At 39.6% G+C, this 24850-nt stretch overlaps 2 protein-coding genes across 3 annotated transcripts; both read left to right on the top strand.

The window, feature by feature from the left end:
• Positions 1–167: 167 nt before the first annotated feature.
• On the top strand, positions 168–1533 carry LOC134881646 (GTPase IMAP family member 9-like). Its single transcript, XM_063909151.1, has 2 exons — positions 168–189; positions 770–1533. The coding sequence occupies exons 1-2, from the start codon at positions 168–170 to the stop codon at positions 1531–1533; spliced, it is 786 nt and encodes a 261-aa protein (XP_063765221.1).
• Positions 1534–3537: 2004 nt separating this feature from the next.
• galcb (galactosylceramidase b) lies at positions 3538–24655 on the top strand. 2 transcript variants are annotated; one of them, XM_063908412.1, is made up of 17 exons: positions 3538–5104; positions 6207–6275; positions 6358–6421; positions 13475–13588; positions 14464–14603; positions 16157–16195; positions 17627–17757; positions 18898–19053; positions 19538–19662; positions 20558–20685; positions 20924–21013; positions 21099–21191; positions 21281–21425; positions 21925–22105; positions 22199–22362; positions 23593–23669; positions 24256–24655. In XM_063908412.1, the coding sequence occupies exons 1-17, from the start codon at positions 4964–4966 to the stop codon at positions 24397–24399; spliced, it is 2001 nt and encodes a 666-aa protein (XP_063764482.1). In that variant the 5' UTR covers positions 3538–4963; the 3' UTR covers positions 24400–24655. The 2 variants fall into 2 exon arrangements, with proteins under 2 accessions (XP_063764482.1, XP_063764483.1); XM_063908413.1 differs by lacking the exon at positions 17627–17757 and adding an exon at positions 16373–16500 and having other exon boundaries at positions 3542–5104.
• Positions 24656–24850: the final 195 nt, after the last annotated feature.

Raw genomic sequence — 24850 nt, 5'->3', positions numbered from 1 at the left:
TCTGCTGTTTGGTTGGTTGGTTGTTGCTAGGTCCTAAACAGATGTGGATTGTAAACCTTGAGTGGTTTTGATGACTAATTTACGGCGTAAATGCATCGACGTAGCTTTCAACGAGGAAAGCCAATCAACCTTCTTCATATGGGGTAATCCATTTAAGTGCACCACGAATGAAAAGTGTCCGCTTTAACGGTGAGGTTGTTCACTTTAACCGCCAAAATCATAGAAAAGTCAAACTGAAGTAGAACTTCAAGTGAACTGCAGCTAGGGCACCAGAAAGTGAATCTTACACAGGCAAATAGTGAAAGTCCAGGCTAGAACGTTGTGTTTGTTCCTTTATCCTGTTGTATTCCAATAATACACATATACAGATCAATAGTTTCACTGGTGCCTTTCCTGTGGCTTCTCCTGTGGCATATCCTATGTTCCCTGGGAAAAAAAAAAATATATGCTCGCCTTGAGCAACACTCCCACCACCACCTGTCTCGAATATATAATAATCACCAGGTGCCCAAAACCGCCTTCAAAATAAAAGCATTTCTTTAATTAACTTAAATAATTACACTAAATAATAGCACATTTACTAGAAACCAAAAAGCAATAAAATATTTATTAACCATTAAATACAATATATAGCTCCAACAACTAAGATTATTTTTTATTTATTATTATACATAAAGAAACAACAAACAACAGATGGTTTTTTTACAATGCCATGAGCAAAAAATCATAACACTGAAACCAAAGGTGTTGTTGTGCTCTATCACCACAGGATCTCAGAAGCAGAGGAGATCTGAGGATCTGCGGATCGTTCTCGTGGGTAAAACCGGAGCAGGGAAGAGCGCAGCAGGAAACACCATCCTGGTGAGGGAAGCATTCCAGTCTGAACAGTCTTCCTCTTCCTGGACGTATCAATGCAAAAGAGCTGAGGGGGATGTCGGGGGTCGAAAGGTCACCATCATCGACACTCCAGGGCTGTTTGACACTAACTTCACCCAAGAAGAAGTGCTGCAGAAGATCCAGATGTGTGTCTCTCTGTCTGCTCCTGGGCCTCACGCCTTCCTGCTGGTTCTTAAACTGGGCCGGTTCACCAAGGAGGAGCAGGACACCGTCAAGATAATTCAGACCACTTTTGGTGACCAAGCAACTAGGTACACACTGGTGCTGTTCACACATGGAGACAAACTGAAGACACAAACGATTGAAAGCTTTGTCTCAAAGAGTGAAGAACTCAAAGAGCTTATTCAGTTTTGCAATGGGAGATATCACGTCATCAACAACAAATCCAAAGACCAGGTGCAGTTGGATCAGCTCCTGGAGAAAATAGACAGAATGATCCTGGACAATGGTGGAGGATATTACACAACCAAGATGTTTAGAAAAACTAAAAAGGCCACAAAGAAAGAGAAGAAAAGAGTTGCAAAGGAGCTGAAGGCAGCGGAGCAGCAGAGCAGGAACACCCTGAAGGCAGAAGTTAAAAGACAATTACACTTAACCAGAGGGTCAAAGAAAAACGGCCAATGCGTTCTGCAGTAGCTGCTTCAGGCTGACGAACCTGCACTTTAGGACACCTTGTGGCTGCCCTATTTCTGATTAAAATCATAGGAAAATAGATGTATACTTTATTTATCCCAAATTGGGAAATTATTTTGTCACAGCAACAGTTTTGTCAAAGCATTTAACATATTTAAAAGAAACAGTAAATATGTTAGATTTAGATTAGATTCAACTTTATTGTCATTGCACAGAGTACAAGTACTAGGACAACGAAATGCAGTTTAGTATCCAACCAGAAGTGCAAGTAAAGCAGTAAAAGTGCAGAGAATGTATATACATATAGCAGTGAAATATAAATAATAAAGGATATGAACAGCTCGAATAAGGTATGTGCAGTAGAATGGTAAAAAGTAAACAGAGATGAGTTTAAGGTATGTATGAGTAAACAGCAGCAAGGTAGTGCAAACGGCATAATGTATGTAAAGTGCAGTTGAATTCAAGTGATGGTAGAGGTAGAAATTGCAGAATGAGGTAGGTAATGAGGTGCTGAGGTAGGTACAGTGTATAAACGGAATAAATATAAAGTATGTACAGTACATTTGTAAGTAGTGCAAAAAGTTCAGTGGCTGGGGGAAGGTGCATGGCCGTACAGGCCAGGGTGGGGTAACCAGGGGGGCCATCACCGTGGTGCGGAGTTCAGCAGGATGACAGCCGAAGGGAAGAAGCTGTTCCTGAACCTGCTGGTCCGGGATCGGAGGGCCCTGTAGCGCCTCCCAGAGGGGAGGAGGGCAAACAGTCTGTGGTTGGGGTGAGAGATGTCCTTGACAACACTGCGTGCCCTCCGCAGACACCTCTTGTGCTGTACAGTCTCAATGGTGGGAAGTGTATAAAATTCACAATAAAGGACATATATCACTACAGTATCTGAAAAATACACACTATAATCAATTATTGAATACATTGAGTAAAATAAATCTCACTGAGCTACAGAAATATATAGAAAATGACTACAGACACATATTGGCATTGGATTATACATCCATTACAACTGTGCAGAGTAGCTTTTGTGGGTAATAGAAAGGGAAGGAATGGGAAGCTTTGGTTTAACCACATCCCTGCAGAATATCTTTGTTGTCTATGTGTTGTTAATGAATACACATTTATATGATAGCCTGTTATTTCCAAATCTCAATATTCAGAAAACATTTCCCATTGGACCAAAAGCCCATTTGAGTGCTTTGTCCCAAAAACATTTCAATCTCTGACAGAGCGCACTTTCATTGAACAAACCGAAGCATGTGTCTAAAACGTGAGCAGGATGACAGCCGCAGCATGACAATGGAAAATGGAGGTTTCAAATCAAATCAAACTGTCACACACATGTCTGTGTATTTAACCCAGGCCCTGAACATTCAGAATTCAATTATATGAGATGTTTTCATCGTCCATGCTCTGTTGTTCAAAATTCAGTCAAACATAATAATTATTTTAAGCAAAGTCTTCACTTTTTACCTTACACAGATATCGGGAAGGCATCTGGAGATCTCTTACTGTATGTTTATATCGTGTTTTGGTAACTGCTTAAGATGGAATACAGGATTGATGGTATTTAACTTGTCTGATGGATGGCTGGATTTACCACATTTGATATGGTTAATAGGTCAAACAAAATGTATATGTATGTAAAAACATATATATGGTACATTTATGTTATTATTATAATGACCTAGAATGTAAATTTGTATATTCAAAAATATACATAGAAAACATCCCGAGGAAACATTTTAGCAATTTTTTATTTTTGATATTGCAAATGTAGACGTCAAGAGAAGCCTCAGATTACAGCCTCATAGGAGCTGAAGATGTTCAGTCAAGTGTTGTACAACTATAAATGGTGTTCTAGTTTTCTGACAGAGAAATTATATGTTACAGTTGAATAACCCAGGCCAACAAAGGCTGAGGATAAATGCTCCCTCTGCAGACATGCTTGTTGAGTTTCCCCACAGCGCCCCCTGGTGGCCGTGTTCTGTATTGTACCTGCTGTGAGGCAGCGGTGTGTTACAGGAGAGAATGAGTTCATGATTTGTCTCATTTGTGTTGAGCTGCAAACGACATCGTCTTTACTGTAACTGACAGTTGCCAAATTATAATCTTACATTTTCATGATTTGGTATGAATTAGAGATGGACCGTTTGTTTTATAGACATCTTCAAAATCTGAATACGAATGTTAGGAGGGCATTTTTATTTATTTTATTATTAAAATCCCACTTATAAACTAGAAGCTATGATTAGTAAACTAGAGGAAAAAAAAGCTAGATTTTTTTTCAATTCTAAAAACCGTATGATGGAATATGGACCACACATATGCTTGACTTCTATTATACTTCTTGAATATATAACAAATTACACAGCATTCATGTGTTAATAAGCTTAATATTCAAATACATTTTTTCAATTAAGGTTGAGAACATTTTCTAACAAATCTTAGTTGATAAAAAAAGCCCAATTACTTATTTGCACAACAAGCTTGAAATAGACCCTCCATATTTCCCCTTATTATCATCAGCAATGTGAGGCTTCTGTTTCAACACTTATAGTAACAAAATCATGAAACGGGTTAGGGTTAGGGAGAGCTAAGATGTAGGCTGTTTTTAAGAATATTCAATTATCAACCAAAATCTACATACATCTGATTGATTTAGCTAACTTATGAGGCAATATACTTCATCTCTAGTGAGGGGTCCTTGGTAGGTTTTTCTGAATGTGGCCCTGAGTGAAAAATGTTTGTACACCCCCGCCTTAAGACAACTTTAATTTAGGAATACATTTTCAGTGTCTATTATTCAGTTATTGATATTGTAGCGTCTCACAATAGGAAATAAAAGAAACCTTTTATTGATTTTATCCGTGAGTTTATTGACTTCAGATCCAGGTTACTGTCGGCCGTAACCACGCCAAAAACAATAAAAAAAAGAACCAAGTTAACCGGCAGTCTCACACACATTCCGTTAGCTTTCTCCTCATATCCCTCTGTCTCTCCCTCCAGGAACCTCCCCTCTCCACACCAAACCAATCAGCAAGCACCCTCCCACTCAATTCACAGCCACAAGTCACAAGAACCGTCCATCAACAGTGACACTTTCGCCTACACCCTGCGAAATGCAAACCAACTGCAAACAACAAAGCCAGGAACATCAACATTATAACCAGTCTGTTACAGTATAAACCAGCGGTCTGAGACATTGGTGTTAAGTAACATTTGATGATTCATGGTTCTGTGTTAATCCGAGAGCAGTTAAAACAGACTGACACCAACACGACAGGAGGGTTAAAGGTTTAAACTAAATTCAGTGCTTTTGGGACTACGTCACTAGTGTTGGGATCATGTGACTGCTCCACCGCACTGTCCCGTGACGTGCAGAGAGTGTGAGCGTGCACACACAGCGGCAGCCGGGCAGAGAGTACGGATGGAGCTCCGAGAGCTGCTGCGGGCGGCTGTGTTCCTCGGGTTGTCTCTGAGTTCCTGCTGCTGTCAGACCGTGGTTCTGAGTGATACACCGGGCCTGGGGAGAAGTTTTGACGGAATAGGAGGTCTGAGCGGCGGAGGGGTGAGTTTAGCAACGCTACCGTCTACTTCCTGTACGGTGACGAGCTGTCCACAGAGGAAGCGAGTCAAAGAACCTCAGCTGGTTCAGTCTCAGTCTTTACTTCCAGCAGAAGGGGAGAAGTACTCGAATGTACTGGAGTGAAAGTAGAAGTACTCAGATCTTGTACTTGAGTAAAAGTAGAAGTACTCAGATCTTGTACCGAGTAAGAGCAGAAGTACTCAGATCTTGTACCGAGTAAGAGCAGAAGTACTCAGATGTTGTACTTGAGTAAAAGTAGAAGTACTCAGATCTTGTACTGAGTAAGAGCAGAAGTACTCAGATCTTGTACCGAGTAAGAGCAGAAGTACTCAGATGTTGTACTTGAGTAAAGTTGAAGTACTCAGGTCTTGTACTTGAGTAAAGTAGAAGTACTCAGATCTTGTACTTGAGTAAAAGTAGAAGTACTCAGATCTTGTACTTGAGTAAAGTAGAAGTACCAGAGTGTAGGAATACTCTGTCACAGTAAAAGTATTCTAAATGTTCCTCCAGTGAAAGTAGAAAGTACTCTCATCTAAATGTACTTAAAGTAGCGACAGTAAAAGTAGTCATTGTTTGATTGGTCCATTTCAGAATAATATCTCTGATATGTTTTATAATGATTGATCATTAAAGTGTTCTCAGAGCTGGTAAAGGTGCAGCTAGTTTGAATGGCTTTGTATACTGCAGGGTAGCTGCTGGATTTACTGCAGGTGAACTAAAGTCTGATTTAAGGGTTGGTTACTAAAGGGATTAAATAAATGGATTGGAGGAAAAGTACACTTTATTTCAATTTGTTTGAATAGTCTTTAAATATCTTTATTAAATAGCTGTTAATGGTACTATTTTTATTTAGTTTTTGGTTACGTATTCTACTTCTATGTCTCTCTATGCGCCATTTATATCAAAGCAAATTCCTTGTATGTGTAAACCTTCTTGGTATTAAAACCCACTCTGACTCTGATCTGATTTACGTCTGAACTGTAGTGGAGTAGAAGTACGAAGTCCCCCCAAATTGTACTTGATTAAATGTACTTAGTTACTTTCCACCTCTGCTTCTCATGTCCCTTTCTCTCCTTGTTTCCAGGCGACGTCTCGTCTGCTGGTGAACTATGCCGAGCCGTACCGCAGCCAGATATTAGACTACCTGTTTAAGGTATGAAATGATGAAGCTGTTCACACAGTCCAGCTGAACGTGTGTGGACACTAATGCACGCCTTTTATCTGTTTGTCTTCAGCCAAACTTCGGAGCCTCCCTGCACATACTGAAGGTGGAGATTGGAGGAGATGCTCAAACTACTGGTCAGTGATATTCACTAACACATGTAATGGGATTACGTAATCAGGATACAAAAAAAGTAACTATATTCCCTCACAACGACATTGAGAAAAGACGTGATCAGATTACTGTTACATTTTTAAAGGGATTACTTGCAGGATTACAATGAATCAATTAAGAATGATATATTATAGGTAGAAGAATTTCCTCTGGTTTTTATTTCAGCTACTTCTATTCTTCTATTTTTACATCATAATGCAGTAGGTGGACAGTAGGTGGATTTATCGAAACAAAAATAATAATAATGTTAACTTAGTTTTTATTTCAGTTCCATCAGCTTATACAAACATATTCACACTTTTGCATAGTGTTTTTCCAGTTTTTCAACAACTGATAGAGAACGATTAAAGGAATTGAAGAGAAGAAGAGCAAACAAACCAAAAGTAAACACAAGCATACCAAGAAATCAAACCAAATAAATGAAGAAAAAATCAATGTGTACTATATTAGAAGATTGCTGCTTTTTAAGGCTTAATGCTAACAATCTGCTTGCCCTGTTACCATTTTCATAATATTTTTGTTTTGTAAACCTTAAATTGCCCTCGATCTTTTCGGAGAGTAGGCTATTCAGGTCCCTACGTGTTAGTTTAAGAGCGTTAAGTAGATTGGAGGTTGGTGTTCTTTTATGTTGTTGCTCAAGCTCTCTTATTTTGTTTTTTAGTTCACGCTGTTTTGCTGCCCTTCTCTTTTTCTTTGCGCTTGTAAATTAGATAATGCGGCCCCTAACATATGCCTTGGCACAGTCCCATAGAAGGAGAAGTGATATTTCGGGTGAAACATTTGTATCTAAGTAATTATTCAATTCAATTTTTGCAAGGCTGATAAATTCCTTATCATTCAAAAGTGATGCATTCAGTCTCCACTGTTTAGTTGTTGACCTGTGACCTATAGGCTATCCCATGATAAAGCAAGAGGTGCATGGTCAGATATAGTAATTGGTAAGATCTGTATTTCCTCGACCCTATGTAACTCTGCTTTGGGTGTAAAAAATAGATATATTCTAGAACAAGAAGAATGTCTATGTGAGTAAAAAGTAAAATCTCTGCCCTTGGGGAACTTATTTCTCCAAACGTCCACTAGGCCTAACTCTGTCGACAGATGTTTAAGCATTTTACTCATTCTAGAAGTTGGAGTTTTGGAGGAAGGTTGTCTATCCATAAGCTGTGACACAACACAGTTGAAGTCTCCTCCCATCAAAAGAATACCAGAGCTGTGCTGCAGAATTGTATTAAAGATTGTACTAATAAAGCCTGGCTCATCCTCATTAGGAGCATATATGTTCATAAGAGTGACTTGTATTCCATCAATTAATCCATTTATCAGAATGAATCTCCCCTCAGTGTCCTTATGGACCACAGTTAATGCAAAGTTAACCTTTCTATGTATCAGAATTGAGACTCCTCTCTTTTTACCTGAATACCACCTAAAAAAAATTCAATCCCACCCAAATGAACATTTTGAAATTGAAAAGAAAAATGTATATATATTTTTTATTATGTCTCACATTAGTGTTGAGAGTTGTGCCCCCTCCCCTTACCAAGACCACACAGTTCTATTGTGTAGCCTCTTAATTTTGCTCTCAAAGTGCACCAGAAGCATGCAATTCACTTTAAAATGTTTTTAAAAATCTGCCCGGGGAGGCATGCCCAACCCCCCCCCCTAGAGGATGTGAAGTCCACCCCACTCAAACTTCAAAACTAGCTATGCCCCTGGAGCACACAGAAAGGGTGAGAGCAAAAGAGAAAGGGCAAGAGAGAAGTGGGGGGGGCATGCATCCACGATGTGTGTATGATGTGGCTCTTTGCAGTAACACAGTCAAATAATTGTCTCTTCGTCTCTGACTGGTTGGCCACCCCTGCCATATACACCGAGATATTTTCCTCTTGACTGCGCTGTAACTTATTAGTGGTACGTTTGAGCCTTTAACGCACAGTTTGAAATGTAAGTGTCGTTAAAATATGGAATCATTAAAGATTCTGCAGGAACCCCGAGAAAGACGTCTTACTCCATTTATCGCTCAGTAGCGCCCCCTTTTTAATTCATATTTTAAACAAAAATACTTTTTTTAAGGTCTACTATTCTGTAGGTCTAGCCTACATTTAAGAGGACATATTTCTGATCATTAATATCTTGGTCTCTTCTTCTCTAAGGTCACGTTGTTCTGTCGCTTACATAAAATGCTTCAGTCAGTTTAGTCAGAGCTATATAGATACTAAGAGTTGCGACAGTCTTTGATGTGCCGCCAGGATAGTCAGGTGGTTCATGTAAGCCCGGATAGTTCCAAACAAACGCTGCGCTGTCATGTTATTCTATGGGACAGACAGCAGCGATTGCGTTATTGAATGGTACATATTAAAGACCCCCACACCCCTGGACACCTTTTCAGCTGTTATTGTTTTATTGCATATTTGTTAATGTCAGTGTTGCATTTGGAGAGGCAGGGTGACAACGGAAAGCTGTGTATTACTTAGATTAGTTTTACATTTTGGGGGGGGAAGCTTAGTGTTCATGTTAGCATGGGTCGCACTACTGGCTTTAGTAGTTCTAACTTAACTTTCCCTTTCCATATCATTCATCTGATGATAGACATCTCATGATTTTCATTTTAACGTAACTGGGCTGTTTTATTGATTCGTGATTTTGCTTAAAGGTTTACCGTGGTCCATTCAGCATTCGCCTAGCTCAGTTCTTGTGATGAGAGTGACCACCCCCAGGACCACAACACGAAACATGATCATGTTAAGACTAAGAATATAATTTTAACATTAAGCTATAAACATATTATCAAAACAATAAAAACGAGTTTACGCTTGTATGTTTTGGCTCTATAGGTAAGTGCAGTCATCAAGATTTTTCTTTGCTGTAACTCAACCCAAGTAAATTTAGCAATTAACTATTAATATATTATTAATATTAATCACAAACGCCACCTTATTTCTACTAGAGCTAGCAGTTAATCTTATATCATACACAAAGCCAACTAACGATGGCTGACACGGCCAGGTTCAGCAGATAAATGCCAAAACCCAGAATAAATTACCCCCCCCCGATAATCAATCCAAATCCTGCTTGTTAGTTACCCAACATAGTTAATATAAAAGTGACTAACGATTCATTACCGAACTCTCACCTTCACAGCTGGCGAAGTCGTGCTAGCTAACTAACAGGCAATGCTTGCAAATTGGTTGTAACAACCAAGATAAAATATAGATAATAACGCTGTGCATATACACATGAAGACCAGTATAAGCATCATAAAAGGCCTGTGATACAATATACACAGTTGTTAATTCAAAAGAGGTCAATATTTCAGCAACTTACCTCTGGAACTAATCGACGCGCCGCAGTGTAAGTGAACGGGGTCCAACGCCCAAATGCCAATGTTTGGAACTATCTTGATGTCCATACCCCGGATGTAGGCGCTGCCATTTTTTTACAGCGGAGGTCTATGGGAGTGTCGCAACTCTTAGTATCTATATAGCTCTGAGTTTAGTCTTCTATTATTTATTTGCATTCGATTTACTTTTATTTATTTACTTTATTCTGCACATTCTGCACATTGCAAATGCACATAATTCATTTCAATTTCAATTCAGTTTCTACTGGCATACCCATATTTCAATGTAAATATTGCTATATTTTTAAGAGATTCTTCGTATGTGTTAACCTACGTGGCAATAAACCTGTTTCTGATTCTGATTTGATTTTGAGGTAATCCTAACGTAACAGAAAGTAATCAGTTTAGATTACTTTTATATTTTGGTACTCGGATTAAGTTACTGATAATTATTTTACAGGTAACTTTTAATTGTAATGTAATATCATTTTACAATGAACCCTCCCAACCCTGACGACAACAACAACAACAACTTATTTTATTGTTTTATTATTATTAAATGATACTCCAAGAGCCAAGTTGGTTGGTTTGGATTAAAGTCTTAAACGCATATATAATTCATCACCTTTAACTCTCTTTACCTTACATTTTTGCTTCATCAAATGTTTTGACGATTCAAACATAATTGTTCATGTTCTTTAACTTGACTAATAAATATAGTGTTTAGATAGTGTCAGCACTATCATGTGATGGTACATTAAATAACTTCTGGTTTTCCCAAAGGTAAAAATAAATATGTTGGAAAGTGAGAAATCAGTAATTTAAAAAACAACAACTTTATTTATCTATAACCATGGGGATATAATCTAAATGCCTAAATATAACTTGACTTTAAAATGTATAAAGCAGTGGTACTCAACCTTGTCCTAATCAGGAGCCACATTGACGAAAAAATATTTTTGCAAGAGCCACAATCCAAAAACGCTCCTTTGCTCCCTGAAAGCATTATGCATTTGAGAATATGGATCATAGTAATATGTTACTAAGGAATGAAAAGCATAATGTACAGTGCAATAACTGTGATTTATTATTTTCACTGCAACCACAAAACACACATTGCTGATCATCACTGCCCATAACAACAGATAACAGACAGCATGTTTACTGATCATCACAGTCCATATAACAGCAGATTATAGACAGCAGGGGTTGTCAGAAGAGTAATGTTGTGCTTACTTCACACTCAATGTGATTTCTGACACTCCTTCTGCCGCACAAGTGATTTGAAGTCGGGCTCTGTGCTGGAAACGGCGATCCGAAGGGCCTCTGTTGTGTGCTGCAGACTCAATCTGTTTCGGTTGCGACATTTTATTTTTGAGAGCGCAGAGAATGCTGCTTCACACCGGTATGTGGACGGAAACATTGAGATGATGCGTCTTGCCAGTCTGGAGATATTTGGTAGATGCCCCACCAGTTTCCAAAAGTCCACGACATCTGTAATCCGAAACTGAAGCTGAAGTTCATCTGAGCTCTTTAACTCCACAAACTCCATTTGAAGCTGCACAAGTCCGAGCTGGTCGCTTATTTGCTTCATTTCATTGACCTCAATCAGGAATGGGTTTTTCACAAGTAAAAAAATATTGCTATGGTCCTTGAAGTCGTGGAATCTTGATGTGTAGTTTTGCTTGAGCTCAGTTAGCACGTCACAGAATTGTGATTGACAGGGCAGGAGAGCGTCTGCATGCATCGCCATCACTTTCTGCACGGTGGGGAAGAAACGGTAATCAGAACCACGGACACTTCGTTCAAGTACATCCAGTTTGTCAGAGAATACTCTGACAGCCGTGTAGAGCTCATACACGGTCTTGTTTCTTCCCTGCATCTTGAGATTAAGTTCGTTCAAGTGCTGCGTAATGTCACACAGGAACGCAACAGACAGCACCCACTCTTCATCATCCAAAAAGGAAAATCGGGAAGTCTCCCCTTGGCCGACAATGAAGGATTTCAGGGGTTCAAGCAGGTCCATGAAATGTGCAAGCATACGTCCTTTAGACAGCCATCTGATCTCGGTGTGTAACACCAAATCTCCATAGTGAGTGTTAAACTCCTCACACAGCAGTTTAAAATGTAGGTGGTTTCTTGCACGGGCCCTGATATAATTAACCACTTCGATTACATTTGCCATCACTTCATTCAGACATTTGAACTTAGCAAACAAGGCTTGTTGATGCACAATACAATGGTATGAGAAAATACCCTCAGCAGCAACCCCGCCGTTTTTCAGCGTTTCTTTCAACAAAGCCACGGCTCCGTTCCTCTTACCAAGCATCGCCGGTGCGCCATCTGTTGTGAATGCTGTGATTTTTTCTGGTCCAATGTTCAACTTTTCTAATGTTTCCAGCACAGCGTTTTTTATTTCAATGCCCGTTGTTCCATTTTCCAGTGAAACCATGTCAAGCAGTTCTTCTGTAATGTCAAACTTACTGTTGATGGCTCGGATAAAGATGAGTAATTGTGGCGTGTCATTGATATCCAAGCTTTCGTCCATTGCAAGGCTGACAAACTCAGCGGATGACAGTTTGTCCTTAAGAGTATGTGCAATGTTCTCTGAAATGTTTGATGCCCTCCTAGCTACAGTAGAATCCGACAGTGAATTTGTTTTGCCTCTCGTTCCAGGTCTTTTTTCTCAGGAAACAACGTTGAACAAGCCAGCAGTATGCAATCCTTCACCATTTCTCCATCAGTATATGGCTTCATCTGTTTCATCAGTTCATGTGTGATTTTGTAGGATGCCTCTGTCGCTCTTTCACTCGTATTAGTGTGGAATACGTTTTTTTGAGCAGTTCGGTTCTGTTTGAGTCTCGCCAGCTTTTCCGCCCTCAGCTCTCCACCTTTCGGAAAGTCGGTGCTGAACTTCGGGTGTTTTGTGTCGTGATGGCGCTGCAAATTGGACCTTTAAAATTGTGAAATGACGTTGTCACAAAGCAGGCAGATGCATTTTCCCGAACCGGTGGAGACGAAGAAAAACTCGAGTTCCCAGTCCTCTTTAAATGTTCGATATTCCTCTTCATATTTTCTTTTCCTATATTCCTTTGCCATTTTTGCGTAGTGCTGTATGCTAGTTTTCCCAGTGTGACGGAGCATTTATCTCGCGCACCTGCAATCAGAGCGGGAAACCTGAAATCATTTGTGATTGGTTGTTCAGAGGGAGGGGGGAGGGGCGGCTTAATACACGTGACTTGTGAGTGATAATGAAATGTTGATGAATTCTGCTGACAATGTTTTTGTTTTTCGTTTTTTAAAGATTTTTTGAGATTTTTATTTTTTTTAAGTGGGACTTAAAAGAGCCGCAACTAGTCTTAAAGGAGCCGCATGCGGCTCGCGAGCCGCGGGTTGAGTATCGCTGGTATAAAGTGTAGTAACAAAGTGCTAAAATGTAAAGAGTGATGTCAGCACACAATTCATTTCCCACATTCCTATGGGGATTGACAGATCAGCTATGGTAAAAAAAATGTCTGACTCATTGTAGCTACGCACAGAACTCCAACATGGAGTGTATTGTGACTGGATTCCCTGGCAGAGAGAGGGTTTGATATACTTTGGATTTATAGAGGACATAATGAGGGCATCATGCGTTGTGTTAATGACGTAACATGGACTTATTGTTAACTATTTCCAGATGGAACGGAGCCGTCACACATGCACTATGAGAACGATGAGAATTACTTCCGGGGGTATGAGTGGTGGCTGATGAGAGAGGCCAAGAAGAGGAACCCAAACATCACACTAATAGGTAACAGTCACTTCTTCCACTCTGCATACAAACATCCCGACCCAGTACCAGGAACCCGACACGAAGGGTGGTGGTTTGGAATCACCCTGAAGGAGTTCCATCTGCTATAATGACCAGTCTGCTGCATATTAATCCCCCTATTACACAACTTCTTACTAAAACAATCAATAATCCGACACAATTGATTCAAACATGATTTTATTCATTTTAAACTGATTGAATGTCAAAGTAAAACATTGTCCGTTTTAATGTGTAACTATGTCTTAACTGCGGCGACAGCAATGCACCTTAAAACCACTGCAGCACTGATCCAGGTTTCTGTAACTGTCCCAGTCTGTTCCATCTCTGTTCACTGTGTTCCTTGTATTGTTTACGTCCTGTCTGTGTTCTTCTTCTGCTGTTCCCTTAAGTGTTTACTTCCTGTCTGTTTTCTTCTGCTGTTCCCTTTACTGTTTACTTCCGGTCTGTCTTCTTGTGCTGTTCCCTTTAGTGTTTACTTCCTGTCCGTCTTTTTTATTCTCCTGTTCTTTATGGTGTTTTCTTTGGCTACCGCTGACATTTAATTGAAGGGACTTTTTTTCTGAGGATTGATATGACTGCTTATAGACCTGCTTTTGTCCGCTAGGAGAGAACAGCGCTAAATGTCCAAATACACCAATCAGAGTTGAGTATTTACATGAGCTGTGTAATAAAACTCAAATGATTGGATGTACCATGTAGGCCTTTCTCTTTATCTTTACAATTGTGAAAGTCTTCTACAACTTTGGTTTAAAACTCTTTGCATTGCTATTGCTGTTAGTCTGACATTCATTCTGTTTGAGTGTTACGCAGTGTGTCTTGAGCCTGCATGTGTGTGTTGGTGTGTGTTGATGCAGGTTTGCCCTGGGCGTTTCCTGGGTGGGTGGGTCACGGTAAGAGCTGGCCCTATGACTTCCCAGACATCACTGCATCGTACGTGGTGAAATGGATCCTCGGGGCCAAGCAGTACCATGACCTGGACATCCACTATGTGGGGGTGTGTCTCTGTTACTTTAAATCTCATTCCTGTTCACGCTCACATCAGAATTAGATTCACCCAAACCTTCAACAGTGGACTCTCTGTTCATACAGCTGTGCTACAATTGTGTGGTGAGTTGTATGAGGTTCCTGCAGCCTTTTAAAATCATGGTAGAGGTCAGCAAAATGTACTTTTTGTACACCTGTTGCTTTGTTAATATTTAACAATAGTAGTCTTCATTCCTTTGCTCATTCAGGATTAGAATAATGTAGGGTGAAAGCAGGGGAGTGTAGATTATTGTCGGCATAATTGACACAAATTGCATGCTAACCAATAAGTATTTTGTAATTCAAAGGTATGTTTTTTTATAGCAAAAATGCAAAACAAAAAAAGATTTAACGTTGCCGTCTCTGCTGTGTGGGGGATAGTTGTAGCTAATGCTGGTAAAGCAGCTTTCCCTGTGAGAAATTCTGATATACATTAAGGTGCACACAAGCTCCCTACACATAATGAAAAAACCCTTAACAGAGAGAATAAAAGAGCAAGAAAGATAAAAAAAAGAAATCCGTAATAATGTAGAAATTATTTCACAATTATTTATATTGCAACATTAAATCAGTTTGACACATTGATTGCATTGCATTAATAGTAAATGTTATTTTAGAAAACATTATGTTTGTGTAACAGACAGTAAAGAGTAGGGATCATTTTGTTGGTTTAGTAGATAATAATGTCCCTGTATACCTCTACAGCAACCTGAGGTACAGTGCCAATCATCACACCCCTTTGAAATGGTTACTTTATTATCGTACAGCCTGAATAAAAACCTCTAAAAAAGGGGCTTTATTTACAAATTTAGTTTACCAGAATCAAAGTAAAGAAAAAAAAGTTCTGAAAATACAAAAAAATGAAAAACTAGAATCACAGGGTTGGAAAAGTCATCAGTCCCCTGATTTAATACTTCTTATGGCCTCCTTTTGTTACAATTACAGCATTCAATATGTCTCTACTAGCTTTGCACACCAAGATTGGGGAATGTTTGCCCATTCTCCCTTGCAGAATTGCACTACACAGAGGGATAGATAATGCCTTGGTTATCTTTTTATAGCCTTTACCTCACTTCATCCCGGAGGACTTTTAGAAAACTTTTTTCCAACCATTTAGAACGTTTTGCAGTACCATGCAATACTAGTACTTGAATCCTCAAGAAAACACTGGTTTTCTTCTAAAGTTATCAAAATCACCTCAGTTGATGTCAGGTGGGGGGCATTAGCCTGGTGTTTGATCTGGAAGTTGAATGGTTCACCTGAGCAGGTTTATAATGGTATACTCTAAGGGGCTGATCACTTATATTACACTAATTCCTTTTATTCATGTTATTTATTTTATTTTAACTCCCAGGGTGTGATGTGACAAAAGGTAGAGATTTTTTCACAGGGTTTGATGACTTTCAATAGGCACTGTACATTTAGAGGCAAAGGAGTGTGAAAGGTTGTAACATGTGATGCAGCTTGTTCTTGATGAACATGGCTGGTCTGCTGTTTTACTAAAAGATACTTTCATCTGTTTAGATCTGGAATGAGCGAAACTATGACAGCAAGTACATCAAGGTAAACCTCTTCCCTCTCTGTTCTCTCACTAATTCCTCTGACTGCTGTGCATTATGGGTACGCTTAGCCTGAATTGTGAATTGAAGTGTAAAAACAGCCACAAACATTGAGTCTGGTCCCTCGGGAGAGCTGCATGTGGGCTCAGTGGAGATGATGGAGCATGTGTTTGTTGCCAAGGTGCTGCGGAACATGCTGGACAAAGTGGGTCTGACCGGGGTTGGCATCATCGCAGCAGACGGCAATTGGAGCATCGCTAACTCTCTGAACGTTGACCCGTACCTTAATGAGTCTGTTGAGGCCATCGGGTGAGTACAGCTCTATGTCTCACTCAGAGCGCCACAAACGCTGGAGACTCACTCTCTCCTAACGGCAGGGAAATTACAATTCTAGGGAGTGGGCTTTCAACTATGTGCTGAGGGATCACTGATTAAAACGTCCACTCCTCCTCATCTGGCCCTTTGTTCTCCGCTATAAATCGATCTGCTCGGCTAGATCCCTCTGAATGTTTGTGGCTGTTTTTCTGTCGGGGTGTTCAATCATTAATTCAACAATCTGCATTTGTGCGATCTTCACCACTAAACATGTTGATATAATCAACCTTACAGTGTATTGCTGCCATCTTGTATGTTCTTTTTTAAGTGGTTTTAAAACTGCATTCATTTAATTTGATGTTCTCCATTAATAATCCCCAGTTTCAGTCAAGTCACTCATTGCATTCATTGCATTCCATGTTATTTAGCGTGCTTTTATCCCTAGTGACTTACCTGGACTTCAACACTGTAGACATGACTACAGGAGCATTTTGGTGTTCAGTATCCTGCCCAAACACCCTTGATGTTACCTGCAGGGGTCAGGGATCAAACCCCTGACCCTAAAGGCAGACCCAGACAGAGACTCCTGGTAAACAAAGGGAAACGTTTAGCAGATCAAGAGCCAGTTAATTTACTCAGGAGTTCAACTGGAGTTAAATATTGGACTTGCGTCAGTCGCCCAGTATCAGGATTGTTTTTTTATCACCAAGTAGGTTAACACATTCGAGGAATTTCCTTTGGTATAAATGGTGCATACAAAGACACAGAAAGAAGAATATAGCAAAAAATATGAGCATTATAAAACCAATTTTAAGACAAATTAGAAATAAAGATAATATTTACACAAAATATAAATATGTGAGAAACTGAGTACACTAAAATATGACAAATACTCTGTTCAAAGTGGAGTGCAGATTTAAGAAGAAGCCGTGTGGAACATGTACAAAGGGTGATGGAGGATTTACAATATTAAAAAGAACATTATATGGGGAAAGGATATGGCAGAGTTTGTGTTTTCAAACTGCTTATCTTCCCCAAAATCATTTTATTGATTATAAAGTTCTACATGGTGGCAGCATGACTGTAACCGTGTTCCTCTTCTCTGTCACTGGCCGCCCAGCTGCTGCGCTACACACTGGATAAGAGCGGTCTTGAGGGGGTCCGGATCATAGCCAGTGACAACCTGTGGCAGCCCATTACCCTGTCTCTGCTGCAGGACCCTGAGCTTGGGGGTGCTGTAGACGTGATAGGGTAGGAGCCTCCTCTTAGCATTCACCTGTTGCCGTAACAACAGCTTGTTTTGAGGGTCTGTCTCTAACCTGATGAGAATCTTGAGCAGTGCGTAGGTGACCCCTTTTAGAGGCGTCCGGTTATAGTCTTTACCTGCATGTACTCTCATAGCAATACTAATGTGCATGGGAACGTTTGTATTTTGTGTGCATAAGCTTCTAGTTTTTTTTTCTTTTTTTTCAAACTGAAATATCAATAATTTATCAAATATTTATAACAGAATATGTATGTAAAAGTATGCTGGATAAAGGGATAGGCAGTGTGGAGAACAAAAAAATGTATCTTATTGTATGAATATATGATATTATAGCGTTGACTTTTTGTGCTTTCACAAAATATGAACACAATAATATTGTTTGATTTAAAATCATCACTTATAAGGACAAAGTGGGCAAATAATATAAAAGCTACAACAGCCTGGTTATTTCAGAAGAGTACATCCCTGTACTGCAGGGTGTCCAATCTACAGCCCGGGGTGCCAATTTCAATCAGCAAATTCAAAAAGTAAAACTAGTTTTTGTCTTAATTGTACTTTTTAAATGTATATTACAAATATATTACACAGTAGTATTCATGTGTTAATAAGCCCACTTTTCAATTAAATTCAGTCAATTAAAGTTGAAAACATTTTCTAACAAATTTATGTTGATAAGAAAAAAGCCCAATAACGTATTTACATAATCAGCTTTGAATATACCCTTTATATTTCCACGTATTCTAATCAATCCGAGGCTCCTGTTTTAAGCTGCTAACAAAATAAATTAATCCCTACGGAGAGCTGTGATGTAGGCAGTTTCTTTCTTAAACCATTTTTATCAAGAATAATTGACCTTCATTTGATTGATTTTGATAACTTAACTTATGAGGCAATATACCTCACCTCTAGTGAGTGTATATTGCGTATATTTTCTGTAAGTGGCCCTCTGTGAAAAAAGCGTGGACACCCCTGCTCTACTGTAATGCAGCATTAAATCCAGATAAATAAGCTCTGATGTGATATATGTTAATGCTATGTTCAGATCAGATGCAGTGATAACCTGAGCTCAAATCTCAAACACACGTTTATAGACGTCTGTTCTTTTCTCCTCGTTTGGCTTTCAGGGCCCACTACCCAGGCACCAAAACAGTGAAGGAGGCCCTGCAGACCCAGAAGAAGCTGTGGTCCTCAGAGGACTATAGCTCAGTGAACAACGAGGTGGGGGGGGGCTGCTGGGCCCGCATCCTCAACCAGAATTACGTGAATGGATTCATGACTGCGTGAGTAAATACAGCAGCTTGACTTTGTGGTTACATTACCAAATGTTCTCTCACTGAACAGTATTTCATTTATCTTATTCTATTTCACTACAGATAGTTTACTCCTGCATTTATACTGGCACCTTTGTGTCAATTGCACATGTATTGTATTGTATTGTATTGTATTGTATTGTGCGTTGTTGGCGGCGTTAGAGACTTAAGATGAATTAAGATTTACGTTGCAAACACTGTAGATATTGTGCACATGACATTAAAGCTTTTGAATCTTGAAACTTAAATATGAATTTTCATTACTCTATGTCCACCCAAACTATAATGTTTACTACTTAGTTCATTAGTTAATTTTAAGCAAACCAAATAGAAAATATTTTTAGGACTACGTTTTAGAAATGATTTTTGAAAGATCTGACCCCTTGGTGAGGTCAGGACAGACAGCTTTGTCCCGCCTGTGTCCAGCTGTGATTTGACTACTGATCTCCTTCAGCACCATCTCCTGGAACCTGGTCTCCAGCTACTACGAGGATCTGCCGTTCGGCAGGGATGGGCTGATGACGGCGGAGGAGCCATGGAGCGGACACTATGAGGTGGAGTCTCCTATCTGGATCACAGGTAAAACACATCAAAAAGTTAGAATAATTTGTGTTACTTCCACCATGGAGGGGATGTTTTCAGCTGGGTCTTTCTGTCAGTAGGATGACAGTAAAAACACTGGCTTGATTTTAAATGGAACTTGGGAGAAGGGTGTACAGGGGGAGTACAAACCCAGACAATTCAATGGGCAAATACACATCCTGTTTCTGCTCCAAGATTTATTGGTTCATTCTTGGCCATTCTACACCCTTTCACCAAGTTGAATGAATAGAGCGGTGCAGTGATGAAGTATTTTTGTAGGCATCACAAGGACACAAGGATTTTTCCATTGGATTGTGGAATATTGCAGAAAAGATACTGTCACGATTAGTTTACCATAAATACAATCTCTAGAAGCAAAAAGCTAACGTTAGGCCATAATCAAACGACATCAAGGTCATTTGACTTCAAATCACTACTGCTAAGCTAAATGCAGCTAATGTTAGGTTTGATGAAGTTTATTCGTCTTATTTAGTGACTATTAGTATCAGCTTTTTTTAATGACCCATAAAAGCTTCAGACGTTCACAGGTGGGGTATTTACTGCCATGTTTTATGTCTTAAAGACACATTTTTTAAACGTCTTTAGCTTGTGTTTCCACAGACTTTATTTCAGTTATCTAACCAAAAACACATTCATAATACTGCAGACTTCGAGACGGGTTACTACAAGTGTTCAAATGCTGTTTCATTTCCAGTTATTACGACTCATTCCTGCACTAATCTATGCTTTATAGTAGTTACTGCTGACAAAATAAACCAAAAGCATAACCTTTTTGGTGGGAGGGATATACTGTAGGTTTGTTAGAATTCTGTATCTGAAACTAGTAATGAATTAAATGTTGGAACTGATTCCTGTTTGCTTTTCTTTCCAGCCCACACCACACAGTTCACCCAGCCAGGGTGGAGCTACCTGCAGACTGTGGGATATCTGGCACATGGCGGGAGTTATGTAGCTCTGACCAATGGGAAAGGAAGCCTCACTGTTGTCATAGAAACCATGGCAAGTTAGGCTACCCTTTGTTGGCATCTTTTAGTTTGTTACATTTTCAAGGAAGAAGCTGTTTACAATATTAAAACAACAGACTTCAGGGTTTAAAGGAAGCTTCGCTGTCATGTTCTAAGCTGATGAGAAATCTATTGGATTATTATTTCTATTTTTAAAGATGATTTTTGGGGGAGCTTCAATGATGGTATAGCTGAAGATGGAGAAGAAAATAAATGTTTTATTTCCTTTACAGACTCATGATCATTCAGTGTGCATTAGACCTCCACTCCCCCCCTTCAATGTGACCTCCCAGAATGCAACTTTCCAGCTGAAGGGATCCTTTGTAAGTTCCTCTGAGGTCTTAACCACACTGTTCAAATCACTGAGCGATGCTTTCGTCTCATACTAAATGAAGTGTTTTTCTGCAGGCCTCCATAAAGGAACTCCAAGTATGGCGCTCTCAGTTTAACTTCAAAACGAACAAGCCCTCCTCCTTCTTCCAGAAACTACCTCCTGTGAAGGTAACGGGGCAGATGAGAAAGGTCTTCCTACATGATATATCGGCAACAGCTCTAACTCAGTTTTATGGTTATATATCTTGTGATTTCAGCTCGTGGACGGATCCTTCACCTTGAGCCTGGCTGAAGATGAGGTTTACACATTAACCACAGTAACCTCAGGGCAGAAGGGCAGTTACCCTGGCTCCCCCCCCTCTGCTCACTTCCCCAAACAATACAAGGACAACTTTGATGTTCGTAAGTACGACACATACACCACCCAAACCTGAGCATGAGGTAGTGGAGATGCAGTGCTATTTTATCCAGGAAAAACCTGGCTCATTCTGCGTATTTTGTACACAGGCATTAAGCAGTCACGCTGTGCGACACAGACCTCATGTCAAAGTGTGACTTCAGTAAGGTAGCCGAGGTTATGGGTTGAGATTTATTAAACAATAAGCTCCATAGTCTGAATCTTGACACTCCTTTCAGCCTTGGCAAACCACACTGTTCTTACCTTTCACATTAAAAGACCTAGACACTGGTTAGCTGTTTAGTCTGAGCCTTATGCTGAAAGGGACTTCAAAAAATGGAAAATGAAGTCCAATCCATTTTTCCACACTAATGAGCTGGCTTCATTTTTTTTTTTTCAGAAAAATATACATTTTTCAAAAAATAACACTTATTCTTGTATTTCCTCGTGTATTCTGTCCTGATATCTTGAAATACTTGGAAAAAAATGTCTCCATTCCTGTAGGAAACCCTCCCTTCTCTGAGGCTCCAAACTTTGCCGACCAGACGGGGGTGTTTGAGTACTACATCAACCTGACGGACCCCGGGGCTCACAGCTTCACCTTACGCCAGGTTGTCACTCAGAGACCCGTCACCTGGGCCACCGACGCTGACCAGACCATCAGCGTTATAGGAGACTTCCAGTGGTGAGGGGATGCTACCTTCAAGTACCTCATAGTGTAACTTAACGGTGTGATTTCCAGATTAGTGTCCAATAATAGACCACTCTTCTGTTCCAGGCAGAACCTGACAGTCAGCTGCGATGTGTTCATGGAGAGCGTGAAGACCGGTGGCGTGTTTCTAGCAGCCCGGGTGGATAAAGGAGGGCAGTCCATCCGTAGCGCTAAGGGAGTCTTCTTCTGGGTGTTTGCAGACGGCACGTACAAAGTGACCAACGATCTCGGTCAGTAGCATCACCCTCCACCTCCCTACACATTTCATTATAGAGACCAGAAATAAATAATATCTCGATCGAACAGGTTCTACGATTTATTTGGAGACATTCAATTATAAGTTAATATTTTATTTTTATTACAGTTGACAATTCTAAAAAAAAATCAGCCCAACAATGTGTTAGTCTCTCAAAAAGTGTTCATTACCTCTCTGTGGCTCTGCGCCCATCCTTGTTTCCTACTGAAAGTGATTACATTTTTTAAAACAAAGTTTACAAATAAACAGTTTAATTTCATCCAAATTCATTCAAGCGTCTTTGAGCACCAAGAAAAACGCTATATTATTATTATTATCAAAAAACGAATTCTATTTTCAGTGGTGCATTAATTACCTTTGATGCAGTGTGTGTGTGTGTGTGTGTGTGTGTGTGTGTGTGTGTGTGTGTGTGTGTGTGTGTGTGTGTGTGTGTGTGTGTGTGTGTGTGTGTGTGTGTGTGTGTGTGTGTGTGTGTGTGTGTGTGTGTGTGTGTGTGTGTGTGTGTGTGTGTGTGTGTGTGTGTGTGTGTGTGTGTGTGTGTGTGTGTGTGTGTGTGTGTGTGTGTGTGCACCACAGTGGGATTGAGTGTAAATGACAGAAGAATAATATGTATCAACAGACGCTATAAAACACTGATGTGTCTCTGTCACGCCACCTATGGGTTTCAGTAGAGCCATTGTGAGTCCCCCCCACATATACTTTACACGAATGGGGAAATGAACTATAGGGTACAAAACAAGTGTTTGTTTAAAACACAGATATGACATCAGGGTGTCAGCCTCACCCGACCATTCCATACACAACGGAGGATGCTGCTTGAATGTTTGAGTCTTTGGAAAGATTTCAGAGCTTCCATTTCAACTATAAAATATGGCCAGACTTGTCCTTTTTTATTTAGTCTTTTTTATAGCATTGTTTTATAGTGCCTGTCTTTGCTTTAACATTCCTAACAGTTACTGTAAGTGATAGCAGATTTACTTTAATTCTTTGTTTTGATCTTTTTTCATTGACCTTGGTGAAAATAGGGAAAAAAGGACTACTACTAGAATTGTCCTTTTAAAGAAAATGGCAATTAATGAAGTAATCACCAAACTGATTTTAAGGAACATCCTTTTGAAATTATTGTACCAGCTGACCTAAGTAGAGGATCCAACAGGTGTTATGGCTGCACTCTGATTCTTGTTTCATCTTCTCCTGTCTCCAGCTGGACAGACTGTTCTGGCAGAGGGACAGTCTGGAACCCGAGCATACGGCTGGCACACCTTATCTCTCACCATGGAGGTGAGTGGAGACTTAAGTTCCTTAATGTTTGAAAAGGTTTTTTTTCCTTTTGACCTGTGACAAAATGATTAATGTAGTCTTGAAGACCAGAAAGGATATCAGCCTGACTGCAGAGTGTTCATACAGACTTTGAGATTAGCTGCAGACCTACCAGAGTGTCTTTAAAAATTAATATTTAAGTTTATATACAGAGCTGGTAACTGTGATTTAACAAGCAGGTCACACTTTTAAGTTTAATTTCTTAAGAAAGTCATCTTTTTTGAGGAAGCTGTATTTTTATATTTGTAAATCACTTTGAATCGCATTGTCTTAAAAGGTGCCATATAAATACGGTTATTTCTTTATTTACCAGCTTTGCTCTCCAAAGATTGAGCAAGGTTTTGCTGGTTGCTCAGCTCTCGAATTGACCTGAAGGGAAAGTGTTTAATGTTGTTTTAATGTCATCATGTGCTAACTGAACTATGATTTTTTTTATGCTCATCCATGTGACTGGCCATCAGTTTGAGCAGGCAGAAAGTCTAAAGAGATGTGCATATAGGATGATTAGTGTATGTAATAAAGCCTCTCCCTGTTGTCTCCATTGCAGGGTCAGTATGCGTCAGGTCTGCTGAATGGATACCCTCTGTGGAAGAATGCTGTGGTGCTGGCCCCTGACAATGGCTGGGCGGCTATAGGAACACACTCCTTTGAGCTAGCTCAGTTTGATAACTTTGCTGTGGTGGCACAATGAGGATTTGCACAATGCTGTGAATAGTGTGATGAATGACTTTATTAACACTTAAGTGTGTTTTAATATGTGCTTGACTTTTTTTCATCTTAAAATGTTTTGCAATTTTAAATCTGAAATAATTGTAAATAATTTGCACTGATTTTTATTACAATGGAATGCAATTATTTAAAAAATACGATTTGTTTTATTGTAATGTTTTTACATTTTAAATGGGTCAATTAAAAACAATTAAAAAGGCATGTAGTGGGGGTCTGAACATGTTTCTAAGTCAGTAAGTCTGAAACCTATCAACCTCTGCTCAATGTTTCCATAGGCACATGGTAACAGACCATCACACAACAATCACACTACATTTTAGCATCAGATACTGTACTTTTATTTGACTACATTTATTTGACAACATTAATTACCAGTTACTTTTGCAGGTTTATATTATTAATACAACAATGTA

The sequence above is a fragment of the Eleginops maclovinus genome, chromosome 19 (assembly GCF_036324505.1).
Source record: "Eleginops maclovinus isolate JMC-PN-2008 ecotype Puerto Natales chromosome 19, JC_Emac_rtc_rv5, whole genome shotgun sequence".
Classification (NCBI taxonomy): domain Eukaryota; kingdom Metazoa; phylum Chordata; class Actinopteri; order Perciformes; family Eleginopidae; genus Eleginops; species Eleginops maclovinus.
This window is presented reverse-complemented; position numbering and strand designations above follow the sequence as displayed.